Source organism: Podarcis raffonei, chromosome 2 (genome assembly GCF_027172205.1).
Source record: "Podarcis raffonei isolate rPodRaf1 chromosome 2, rPodRaf1.pri, whole genome shotgun sequence".
NCBI lineage: Eukaryota > Metazoa > Chordata > Lepidosauria > Squamata > Lacertidae > Podarcis > Podarcis raffonei.
In genome coordinates, this window is record NC_070603.1 from 23,016,245 (window position 1) to 23,029,866 (window position 13,622).

Consider the following 13,622-nt stretch of genomic DNA (forward strand, 5'->3'; position numbering starts at 1 on the left):
ATTCCTTGAAGTCACCCTTCATTCCAATGTCGTAAGCTCTAACCACTCCTCAAAACTAAACAAAAAACAACACATTTCATAATAAATTGAAAATTTTAGAAAACCCATTGCTTCTCAAATAGTAAAATATTTTTAATGTTGTTAGATCAGTTCTGGGGTATTTTTCTTCCCATATAACAATTCAGTACAAACCAATAATGTGTTTGTTAAAAAAGAGGGAGAACATTTACCCTTCAATCAGCCAGCTAGCCAGCCATATCAAAACCTATTTTTTTATAGGCTTCCTTCCTTCCATTATGAAACTCAAGGTGTCAAGCATGTTCCCAGGCAATCTCCCAGACAAACACTGACCAACCTTAGACCTGCTCACAGACCATGAAGCAATGACTTGGAGCATCAAAACACAGCTGTAAAACCCAAACAAGCGAAAACAGTTGTAACCATACAGGTTGCAATATATGCAACACTGCATTTTGAGGAAAGTCCCTTTATCAAGGAAACTTATTCACTTACTTCCAATGCTCCTCCTAAATGCCGGGGTGGCTAACCTTTGGCCCTCTAACATCATTGGACTCCAAATACCATCAGCAACAACCAGGGAGGATGGAAGTTGTAGTCAAGGAACAGCTGGGATGACTACGCCTTCCCCATTCTTGCTCCAATACTTCCTAAGAAGCTACTTGAGGCTACCTCACTTCTGGAGCGAGCAAAACTTGAAGAAGCCTCAAGAAACTCATTAGGAAACAATCAGAGACACTGAAGACAACCCCTTACATCTTTTGGATCGTGATTCTGACTTTGTGTGTTGACACAAACACACACACACACCCCTGCAGAAATATATTCCCAGTCAGCTCCCCACAGTTCAGACATTTCCTCAGGCTCAGTCATAAAACCTGCTGTCTTAGGACGATATTTTGCTAGCGAGTCCTGCCAGCTCAAGGATTTTCACTTGTGCAACAGGACTTCCCCCCCCCTTGCACCCCCCCAACCTCCCCCCAATCTGTTCCAGTGGGCTGGGGAAACCCCCTAATGGGATATCTGTTCATAAACCCTCCCTCAAATGTTTTTTAAGAAGTACCACCAAATTAGGCTTGCCATACATCAGGAAAATTCCTGGCATGTCCTGGTTTTCAGGTGTAAAAATGGCGTCAGGGGGAATTTAGCTCAACAACTGCAGGTGTCAGGAATTTAACTTTTTGAAATACGGCAACCCCACACCAAATACTACTAGCATTTCTGCTCCCATGCTTTTCTGGGAAGAAATCCCCATTCTGAATGCATGTGTGTATAAACTTTAAGATTCAAAAACACAAATCTTGCCATTCAATGATAAATGATAGAAAGGCTATAAAAACAAGAAAAATGAATTACCATACAAATGTTATTACATAAAAAACAGACATTAAAGTAGCATTTACAAGCATGGCTATCCCTCTGCAATCGTTAGAATTGGAAACACGACTGCACCCCGTCAATTGTTTGCTGGGAACAGTCATAGGATAGTTGTGCTATCTACAAAGTTAAAAATCTGATAGGTTACCTTTATAATCAATGGCAGGTTTGCAGGCTTGAAGGATTTTCGGCATGGCAATTCCCATGTCCAGTTCAGTTAGTGTTAGTTCATTCATGAAATACGGCAACTGAATGAATGAAAAAGAGAGTCTTTTTCAAGCATTAAAGTACATGCAATATCCAGAAATTAAGTCCTATTGTGTTCAATAGGGTTTACTAATCTGACTTCCTAGTTAAGTGTAACTGGAGCTGAAGTATTGGGAAGATACGGAGAAGGTTTCTTAAAAGCAGGGGTGGGCTGAAGACTAGTGCCGGGGGCCACATTGTGCTGAAGACTAGTGCCGGGGGCCACATTGTGCACCAAAAGAATATAAATTTTAATATAATCATATTATTTCTGGTAGCCACACATTGCCTGTATAGAACGCTTCACTAGGTAGACTTTTATCGCATATACAGTAGGAATTCACTTCTTGCTTACATTCTTAGGAATGCAAACTCAGGATACTCACCCTGGAGATTCTGTTGTTGTTGTTTTTTAAGTAGTAACCTATACAATACTGAAATCCCACTATATCTATATCTATCTATCTATCTATCTATCATCTATCTATCTATCTATCTATCTATCTATCTATCTATCTATCATCTATCTATCTATCTATCTATCTATATCTATATCTATCTACCTCTCTCTCTCTATATATATATGATATTCAAAAGGTAACGTTTCAAAGACCTTGGGCTGAATCTAGGCTTAATAGTCATTTGTGTTTAGGTTCCAGAAAGGCATTATAACCAACATAGGTTATTGCTCTTTGCAAGATAACGGAGAGGGATAAAATGTTATTACAATGTTATTTGCACTATCAGTTAAAAGAACTGAATACTTTGGTCTCTTGTTTGCCCTCGGGAACAGACAGGAAGACTGAAGCAAAGCCCTTCTGGAGACAGATTTCTGAGGGTTTTACACTGACCCAAAAGGGTCAGAAAAGCTGGCAAGCCCTGCTTTATCCATTGTTGTAAAGAGCGACACTGTTAAGTCGCCCCTCACCGGCCAGTCCCAGGGCAGATTAATACCATTTAACAGTTCACAATTAAAAACAGATTACAGTCACAGGAATTGGGTGGGTACTGAAAACATGCATCTCAGGTGTGCAATGCCAGGAAAAAGAAGTGACAGGAGCAAGTAAGTGCAGGGGCTGAGAAAAAAATTCAATTTGTGGGAGGGGAATCAATATACGGACTGAACAATCCAAGCCCCGCTTTGATCCAGACTAGAGTAGGGATGGGGCCGGATTGGGGAGAGATGTTCCTCTTCCTGGCCCTGCAGGTCTACTTCAGCTTCCCACTGCCTAGTGCCCAAGAAATGATAGCAGGCGGACATGACAATGACAGGATCCCCAATGGATTCACCAGCAGAAACACACACCCCCACACACACATGGAACTTTCCAAGTTGGGGTGAGGCAGAGTCAGCTAAATGCATCAAGGCTGTGGATGTAGCCCTTGTTACTGAGCTAGCCTGGAGCTACACAGTACATTCCCTATTCTAGAATAAAGAGAGCTGAGTCTTGGAAAAACAGCCCATACCTTTATTTTGCTGAGCTTCATTTGTATCTTCTTGGACACCATGTCAGACCAGTACTTTTCTCCCAAGAAATCCCAAAATATTCTTCCCAGCAAGGCGTTCACCCATGCTTCCTGTGTCTCTTCTTCACAATGGGCATCGGATGGCAACTGGTAAGAGAGAGAGAGAGAGTTTCCCTACTTTTAGAAACTCTGGCGTGGCTATCGAAAATGTACAACACCGACCCTGGGCTGCTAGCCACACAGCAGGCTTTACGGGCTAACAAGAACCTCTCCATAGAAAGGGGTATTGTTTTATCTGCCCAACGACGAGTTAAGCTTATTCCACAAACATAATTCAAAGGCATTGACCAACGCGGACAATCCTTTGAAAACAAGGGGTCATTTTAGCAATGCTGAAGAGCTGATGCCAACAGAGTTTATTTTCTTTTTGAAGAAAGCCAACACTAAGAAGGTAGCCTGAAACCAGGCTGGAGACAGAAAATAATGGGGTGGAGAGAAGCTTTGCCTCTTATATTATGCAAAATATAATTTCGCTCCCCTGTCCCCTCTGGTCAAACACAGCGGAATTGCACAATAACCCAAGAGGCTAATAGAACTATACAATACAAGTAACCCTGTCTGTATAAGACCGTCCTAAGAAGTCTTAGGCATGGTGTGGGGAGCAGAATCCCTTTTCTCCCATTTTAGTACTAACTGCACTTCTTTCTCATGCTTCTTTGGTAACCGCAGGGAGCACACATCTAACGGTGAAGAAAATGTTGGATGTTGCACATACCTGGGGAAAGAAAGGAAACACGAGCAACTCACACTTCCTGAGGAATGGCCAAAGTCACACAGATAATAGTAGATAGTTAGCGGGGGGGGGGACGTATTATAATAATAATAATAATAATAATAATAATAATAATAATAATAATAATAATAATTTTATGCCCCACCCGTATGGCTGGGTTTCTCCAGCCATTCTGGGCAGCTTCCTGCACATATAAAAACATAGGATGTCTAACATTAAAAACTTCCCGAAACAGGGCTGCCTTCAGGTGTCTTCCAAAAGTTGTGTAGTTCTTTATCTCCTTGACATTTAAAGCTACGGCTGGCCACATTTAGCCTCTGAAGCTGTATGGCTTTTTTCCCCCAGCTGGAACTCAGTTCCAGCACCTCTCAGGTAGACACCACTGCCATTACAGTGGTACCTCTGGTTACGAACTTAATTTGTTCTGGAGGTCCATTCTTAACCTGAAACCGTTGTTAACCTGAGGTACCACTTTAGCTAATGAGGCCTCCCGCTGCCGCCGCTGCACGATTTCTGTTCTCATCCTGAGGTAAAGTTCATAACCCGAGGTACTACTTCCGGGTTAGCCGAGTCTGTAACCTGAAGCGTTTGTAACCTGAGGTACCACTGTACCTCCAGAACAAATTAAGTTCTTAACCTGAGGTACCACTGTATAAGAGAACAAGGGAGGTGTTCATGGTCAGTTCCGGCACCTCTTTTTCTGGAAGGACAGAACTGGTGTAGAAACCATGGGCAAGGTGCAGCACTGCCTAACACTACGGAGACACTAGGAAAAGGCCACAGCATGATTCAAAGTAGACAGAAACTGATGGCACTAAACGTGGGTTGAGCCCTTGCCAAGCTCACCCTGCCCAACACCCGCATGCAGAGAAACCTCTTGGAAACAACAGAAGTTGAAGGGTGACCATAATATTTCAGTGCAGATCAGTTAACCCTTGTACACCTCACCTTCTTCACAGCTGTAGGGCTGCTGTCTGCACTGTGGACTGGGCTGGCCACAGGGCTCGCCTGTTCTTGTGGAATGCACCTGGCCATATACACGTTGTAATCCAGAAGCATTTTTTGTCTCACACTGGCCGCCAGTTCCTTCTGCTTCGGCTGGGAGACCATTTCATCGATGCTCCCTTTGCTGCTGCTACGGCTGTGGGTCAGAGCTCCAGACTGGCTGTCGGATCGACTGTGTGCTGGCAAGAATCCTAAAAGCCGGGAAGGGAAAAGGCCTCCATCATTAATAAGTAATCAAATAGGAAACTCAACGACCATGAAAGTCAGGAGTTTAAGATGCTAAGATTCTAGCGAGAGGCGATGGGCTACAAGGCAAGTCTTAGAAGAGCAGGATGAAAAGAATGTGGTTTTTTTCTGTTGTTTTTTTTACACTAGCAGCCATGAAAGTGGATGCAATAAAAATATCTGCCAAATTTCTGTACATTAGAAATGGGCTTTCATTTAACCACGGGCGCAGTTTGGAGACATCCCCCTCTCACTTCATCTCCTCATATGTGTTTTTATTAAGTCGTCAGTGAAACATTTTTTGAATTTTTACACTGCTGTGCCAGACAGTGCTCCAAGGCAAACGTCAAGCAAAGGGGTTATTTGCAAGTCTTTCCCAGAAGCTTTCACGCATATTATCTTAAAATCAGCAAGGTGGATTACAGCAATTGCAGGAAGCAACTGCCATGTGGAAGTGAACCACAAGGAAGGAAGACATAAATACAGGAATTTCCAGGGGAAAGGTAGCCAAGCCACAGCTGCAACATGGCTGCTTACAGTCTACCCAATTTTGGCTGCATACACACCAAACATTTAAAGTATGTCTCTTCCCCCAAAGAACCCTGGGAACTGTAGTTTATTAAACATACTAGGAACTATAGTTCTGTGCAGGATAAACTACAGTTCCCATGATTCTTGGCAGGGGGAAATAACATACTTTTCAGTGTATGATGTGTAAGCAGAGCTTTTTTTCCAGGTGGAACTTTCCGGAACTCAGGTGGGCGCCACTGCCATTATAAGAGAACAAGGGAGGTGTTCATGGTGAGTTCCGGCACCCCTTTTTCTAGAAAAATAGTACTGATGCTAAGGAACTTAACCATACAATGGGAACAAGATTCCCATCAGGTTTATATAATGAGCAGAAAGCTATACCTATCCCCGTGAACTTTTAGCAAAAATCCTCCTCCTCTGTTTAATATACCTGGGTGAGTGAAGCTATAAGAAAGGGAAAGCCCCTTGATAGAGGCACCAGTATGGATACACCTTCACAGGCTATGAGAAAAAGAAAAATCTCTGAATGACATTGCAAACAGAATAATTGACAGAGGAATCCTGATTTGGGCCAGGTAGAGCAGAGAAACAGATCTAGCACCACATCCAAAGCCCTGTCATCTCACGCTGGTCAGGGCAGAAGGGGAGGACAGGACAGCTATGTCTAATTTTCTGCTTTGCCAGTGGATGCAAAACTGCTGGCAACACACCCCTCCCTGAAAGGCCCCATTTCAGGACTTTCAGGTTGCTAACAATGGCAAGAAAACCCCTAGCAGTAGCTCTCTCTCTCTCTCTGCTCGCATGGCTGAAGCTTGGACTTCTGCCACAGCAAAGCCCATCCCAGCTGGCAGGATTCTTCTATGCTGGCAGAGGGTGGTGGAAAGGCAACTATACCCAGTCCTAACCTGCTCCATCATTCGTGTTGGAAGGGAGAGGGTATAGGATTGCCCTGTTAATTTCAAATCAACAGAAAGAGCAGATTAAGTGCCTCAAAATAAAAATTCTGTAAATTCAGCAGGTTATGCAAACCCGACAAGTCTGCATGAATTGAATTCGTATATTTGTATTTATTTCATAAAACAGGCAAGGGCGACCCACCAAAGGTAATAGAAATGTTGATTTTGAACAATGGCAGGGAATGTGCAAACCTAGGGGGAGGACTGTGTCCTGAAGTTGGTGAGATAAAACTCTGTGTTTTTAAAAAGCCTGACATCACTAAATGCTTAACAGAACTGCCTAAACTTCCCTTGGTTCCTATTTTATTTTATTGATGCACTATGCACTCCAAGGTTCAAATTATGGCCAAATTTCTAGATTCTATATCTATATTGCTAAACGACGTCAGAGCTAACTTAGGCACGTTGCAAGCTGCAAACATTTTGTTCTGCAAATATTTTAAAAGAGGGGGAAAAGATTTGTGAGGAAGGGTGAAATAAAAAAAGGCCTGATTAAAAATTAATGTCTGCTTGCCACATTCGATTTTAAAATTACACATCTTAAGCAGTGTGTCTGATGTTTCTTGCTAATGTAACTTTAGAACATTTAGATTCATGCAAGTTCAGTCAGTGGTATGGCCTCCACATTTTTCCTAAATATTTTTCTCTGAAGAGAGACTGACGCACATCTGATCATTCTAAAGAAACAGCAGCGTGTTTTACAAAATGACACCAATTAAATAAAATAAGGTCAGAAGCACTCTAGAAGAGTATACCTACACCCCCCTAAGACACTTGAAAACAGAACGTCCAAACATTTTAAAAGGCCCTTTTAAAGAGAAATTGTCAAGCCAATAGAAGGGCAAACTACAAAGTTCACACAACATTTGCTGACGGTCAGACACTACTTTATATTTTTCCTTTAGGGAAATATTTTTTTAACAGCAGTGAACGTGCTAGCAGATACCCTAAGCTCTTTTTCCACTCATTTTGACTCCGTGCAGCAAAGTACATATGGCAGGATATTAAAATGCAGATAGTTAAAAATGGATTAATAAATGCACGACGACTCTGGGAGGAGTTAAATTGCCCCCAGACTGCAGTCTAGACATGTTCTGTTTAACACACTGAATGCCCAAATGTTCCTTCTGGAATATATGCCACTTCCAATGAATCTTTTATAAGCTGGTACTTTGAGCTCGCTACAAGAAGAATCTTAATAATATGAGAGAACAGGGTCCTACCAGGCTTTTGTCCACACACAGCAATTGGCTTTTTCCCTTCAGATTTCAGTTTGGAAGCCAGGAGGAACCTCTGAAACCATTCCTCCTTCTCCCTACCAGTCCTCCCAAAGAGATAAAGCACTTGGTCCTTCTGAGTGATGGACTTCGCTCCATCCTGAGGTTGCCTCTTGGGTTCTTCACTGCTCGCTTCCACTTTTTCTACGGTGGGCTTCTCTTCCGATGTCTCTTTGTCAACCTGGACTTTAGCCATGAAGTCATCTTGTCTCCCAAGCTCAATGCAAATAGGATATTTTTTGTTCCAGATTCTTTTCCGGGCCAAACTTTTGGGTACCAGGTGAATCTGGAAAACAAGTTGCGAATTCATTTCACTGGCCCACCACACCGGGCAGGGAAATACGGAACGGTAGGCATTGGTTGAATACGTCATCAACTGCAAACGATGGTGGACGGGGACCCTCCTTTACCATTTGGTCTTCCTGAGCTCTAGGATTCTTTCCTAGAGTTCACAGAAAGCCTGGGAAGGCTTGGTTCAGAGGAGTTCCCCATCAGTCCCTCTGCTACCCCCTATTTTTCCTCCTGTCAGCCCCCCCCCCAAATAACAATATAAGTTTGGGAAATCAGTGGGAGAGGAGGCCAGTTTAGCTAATATCAAGAGGAGTCAATTACAGTGGTACCTTGGGATGCGAACGGGATCCGTTCCGGAGCCCCGTTTGCATCCAGAAGCAAACATAACTAGCAACGCCACATCTGTGCACGTGCACGTCATTTTTCGCCGCTTCTGCACATGCGTGACGTCATTTTGAGCGTGCTCTGTTACTTCCGGGTTGCTGTGGAGCGCAACTCAAACACGCTCAACATGAAGCATATTCAACCCAAGGTATGACTGTTACTACTACTACTAATAATAATTTATTATTTATACCCCACCCATCTGGCTGGGTTTCCCCAGCCACTCTGGGCAGTGCCCAAGAGAATATTAAAAACACAATAAAACATCAAACATTAAAAGCTTCCCTAAACAAGGCTGCCTTCAGATATTTTCTAAAAGTCAGGTAGCTGTTTACTTCCTTGACATCTGATGGGAAGGTTTCCACAGGGTGGGTGCCACTACCGAGAAGGACCTCTGCCTGGTTCCCTCTAACCTCACTTCTCGCCGTGAGGGAACCACCAGAAGGCCCTTGGCACTGGACCTCAAGTGTCTGAGCTGAATGATGGGGGTGGAGATGCTCCTTCAGGTATATGAGGAGTGCTTAATTTCAGAGGACAGGGCCTGCTTCATCCTGCCATGCTGAGGATCTTCCAAGCTGGAGCAGATAGCTCCCCCCTACATTCTAAAATTTAGCACCATCTCCAGTTGCAAATGGGAGCAAACAAGAGTCCCAATATAATAAACTCTTTCAGTTCTCATTATTTACTTGTAGAAGAAAACTAACTTCTACAAGTTAGTTTAGGGAAGATTTTAATGTTTGATAGACTGTTGTATTTTGATGTTCTGTTGGAAGCCGCCCAGAGTGGTATAAATAATAAATTATTATTATTATTATTATTATTGACTTGTAGAAGAAGATGAACTTGAGCATCCACAACATTGAACAGGCGGTAGTGAACTTTAACACAAGTAGACAATGCAAGCCTCAACATAGTCAAGGCCCTATATGGTGACTTCAACTGAATGACATAGGCAATGGCATGTCTGCATGGACCCCTAAAAATATCAGTTACATTATGGCAGTATACTTAGGCACCGTCACCAAATAACCCATTTTTAGCTGATTACATTGGTCTATTGATCCCATTATTGTGTAATAATTCTCAAGAAAACTCCACAGCCAGTTCCAAAGGTATGTAGCCAATGGTGGCTTTGTGGTAGAAGAAAGCACTGATAGCAAGGAACTCAGTTCAACCCCAGTTCCCCTTGCTGTCTTTGAAGATGGAGGCAGCAACATTGTGAAAATTCAGCATTGGTATTTAGAAAGGGGAAAATTAGATATTTAGGCAGACACTGAAAACAGAATCCCTATGTTCTCAACACACACCCCTTCACCAATATACATAGCTCTCACACCAACACACATAAATATTAAACATATGACATCATGCTACAAGTTTTCCTACCCCGCTCTAGTTCCATGGCTGTTATCTGAGGGGCAGGAAAACATACACCATAGTGATGTCACATTTTGAGTTTCCTTGGATGCAGTAGGACAAAGAGATGATGCAAATAAAATATTTTATTATGTTTGGCAGCAAACCATAATGGCTAGTCCCATTATCCAAAGAAAAAACATTGCAAGAGACTTAAAGTGGGGGTGGCTCACCTGTGACTTTCCAGATGTTGCTGGACTGCAATTCCATCATCCTTCACCATGAAATCCAACAACATCTGGATTGAGTTAGCCACCCCTGGATGATGATGATGATGATGATGATGATGATGATGATGATGATGATAATTTTAAAACCCACTTAAGTCCTCATGTGGGAGCTACCCATAGAATGTCATTGGAACTCACCTTGCTTTCTGTAAGATCATAAATTTTCTGGCTAATGTAAGTGACTTCTGGCTTGGCTTCATTGTAAATAGCCCTTCTGGAGATATTTTTGTTGGGGTTCGAAAGTCTCAAGGTGCTTCCTTCAAGTCTCACGTAGACAGAGTGAGTCAATGTAGCATGGTATGTCTCTGGATCGTAGTTATGGATCTCATTCATCCAGCCCTGGAGAAGACACAGGAATTTTACTGAAAGGCGATTCAGAATAGATCCCACGGCTAATTTAAAATATCAGCCGCTGAAAGCCTAAATCCAACAGAACAAGGTCAAACGACAAACGAGACAAAATTAAGGTTCTGTACGGCAGCCACCTTGAGCGCTGCAGGGAGGAACCGATTCCTGCCTTTCCATCGTGTGTCAACCTCATCCATTCCATAATCCTTGAAGAGTAAATGCATTTTGACACAGAGCCAGAGCAGGTTGGAGCAGGTTAGTGGCAAGGCAGGCCCTAGGACCTAGAAAAAAAACCTTGAAAGCTCCTTATCCCTAGAACTGTCTAAGTGTAGAATTAAACGATTTGCAGCAGTGTAGAAAGGACTAAGGCGGTTAAGCTGCTCATGCTTAAAAGTGAATGGAGGATGTGGTAAAATATTATTATTATTATTATTATTATTATTATTATTATTATTATTATTATTATTCCCCCTCCCATCTGGCTGGGCTTCCCCAGCCACTCTGGGTGGCTTCCAACAAAATATTAAAATACCGTAATACATCAAACATTAAAAGCTTCCCTAAACAGGGCTGCCTTCAGATGTCTTCTAAAAGTCTGGTTGTTGTTGTTCTCTTTGACATCTGGTGGGAGGGCGTTCTACAGGGCAGGCGCCACTACTGAGAAGACCATCTGCCTGGTTCCCTGTAACTTGCCTTCTCGCAGCGAGGGAACTGCCAGAAGGTCCTCAGTGCTGGACCACAGTGAACGATGGGGGTGGAGATGCTCCTTCAGATATACTGGACCGAAGCCATTTAGGGCTTTAAAGGCGAGCACCAACACTTTAAATTGTGTTCGGAAACGGTACAAAAGGCCTCACTGAGACTCTTGCTTGCTAGCCCTGCATGTAAGTCAGAGTGTGCGGCTGAATGTTGCTCAGAAGCAAGGCCTCCATCAGTGATATCTTAGAATGGCAATGGCATCCACCTGAGAGGTGCCAGAACCCACCTGAGTTCTGACAAGTTCTGACTAAAAAAAAAAGCCAAGGCCTTCACCATCCCCACTCACTCATCTCCCCCAAATCCTGGGACCCCTGGCAAGCAAAACACCCAGGAACAAAGCACCCAGGATACTTTATGGACCTGCTTCCTCTTGTCTCCTCTCACAAGCGCTACAAAAACATGTGATCTGTATGCTATCGGAACAAAGGGGTCTGCAATTCTGACATGTCCAAAAGCTCTTGGCAACGGCATGGAGCTCAGGCGGCCTCTGCTATGCAAACTGAAGTTTAGGCATAGCCCATAATCTCCAAAGAAGGGGGATTCCCCTCCACACACAAACACTTGGCACCATTTCCCTAGCTACAGAAGAGAACAAAACAGCCTCTGTATGCCTCAAGCTCTTGGGTACATGGTTGGTGTCACGTAAGGGCATCATTAATCCATTGCACAAGACAGATGCAACATTAAGGCAAAATATGCTCACTGAGAGCAACAGAAAAGATCCCCCAACAGAATACCACTCTATAGCAGGAAATGAAAGTCTTACCAAAGAGCCATGCTTCCCTAGAACAGATTACCTTTGAGACAGGAACACATGCTTACAAAAACGTAAGTCAGACCAGTTTCCCCATTGCTTCCCCCAACAACCCGGTAGTCCCTGTCTTCATTTCAATTTAACTGGGTAATGGAATTAGATTAACCACATGCTGCTCAACTGATTTATTACACCTGTTGGCTCAGGTTTTATAGTTAGAATAAGTGGATTAAGCTCTGCCAGTCTAACCACATTAGAAATCCATCCCACTCCTTTAATCAGTTTGTGAACAGAAAAATAGCACACCTTCATTTCTTCGACACTCTGAATGTTATTGGTTAGACCTGGGGTGGGGGGACAATGAAAACGCAACCTTTTCCAGGTCTCCCATATCCATGCTCAGTTCTTGAGTCATCTTGCAACCACTTTTCTCAAACTACGGGTGAACAGTATTTATAAAGCAGCAGGTTTACCTACATTATTCATGCCAAAAGCTGTCACCACCGCTGGTCTGTATCAAATAAGCAGTGCTCGGACTGTCAATACGAGAACGGTACTTAACGTTCTCAGAAGTAATTGCATAAATTGTTTTCAGAAGAAATTGTATAAAGGCATACAAAAATACCACACACAAAATACGGAAAAACGGCATTTGAAAGGCAGAGCGAGTAAAACAAATCAATCTCTTACTCAATAAGAGCAAGTAGGGTCCCTGGAGTTGCAGATCAGAAGCAAACCTTTTCATAACTCACGTACTCAAAACATTTCTTACTTTTAGCATCTTTATCATCTTCAGAAGAATGTCTTGCTGCTTCACATCCCTGAATGCTTCTTCTCCCTCGGGCCTACCCAAAATGCTCTCTGAACACAGGAACGAGCATGTCAGGGAGAAAGCTATCGTAGAACCACTCTTTCTGGTGTTCTAGATTTCCACGGCAAAGGACTTATCATCTGGGAAAGCATTCAAAGGTCCTGTCCAGTTTTCTGCAGCCATACACTCCAGGCAAACTGTTTACCAGGTACAGATCCAAGATATGATTTTGGGCTGCCCTTGCTAGCTAAGCTAAACCTTGTTGGTTGCCAACTTCTGTTCCTCCCCTTTCCCTGCCAAGGAATCCCCTTTCCAGTCTTTCCTAGGAGAAAGATAGGATGAGTACATGTCGACTAAGCCAGCTAATGCCCCTTCAATGGTGCTTTTGAAACTAACTGCTTTTTAACGCAGCATTTCTGCAGCAGCTGCTTTCTGCATTAGAATGGCGAGTGCAGGTTTACATAGTTGCTTTAGTTCTAGGTACTTGGCATCCATCAAATTTCTGCTTTAGTTAAATTCAATGGAACATTAAAAGTGGTATTTTGTGCATAACTGCAGTGCCGGATTAAACCCTATGGAGGCCCCTTGGCAGTTGAAATCTCGGGGGGCCCCTTGCAAGAGCGACAACAAACAAGATCAAATCAATATTATTTTGACCCTTTGTCACAGGGCCCACAAAATGCATGGGGCTCATAGGCCGGTGTCTACTGTACCTATTCAGTAAAAAGGTAAAG

The 13,622-nt window shown here is 43.1% G+C and overlaps 1 protein-coding gene across 5 annotated transcripts in view; it reads right to left on the reverse strand.

The window, feature by feature from the left end:
* TEX2 (testis expressed 2) overlaps window positions 1–13,622 on the reverse strand; it is a 100,592-nt gene that overhangs the window by 19,024 nt on the left and 67,946 nt on the right. For all 5 annotated transcript variants that reach the window (XM_053375301.1, XM_053375302.1, XM_053375303.1 and 2 more), the window contains exons 3-7: window positions 10,355–10,555; window positions 7,842–8,181; window positions 4,850–5,097; window positions 3,109–3,255; window positions 1,544–1,643 (exon numbers count right to left, since the gene is read on the reverse strand). In XM_053375301.1, coding sequence (XP_053231276.1) covers window positions 1,544–1,643; window positions 3,109–3,255; window positions 4,850–5,097; window positions 7,842–8,181; window positions 10,355–10,555 — 1,036 coding nt within the window. The remainder of the gene's footprint in view (window positions 1–1,543; window positions 1,644–3,108; window positions 3,256–4,849; window positions 5,098–7,841; window positions 8,182–10,354; window positions 10,556–13,622) is intronic.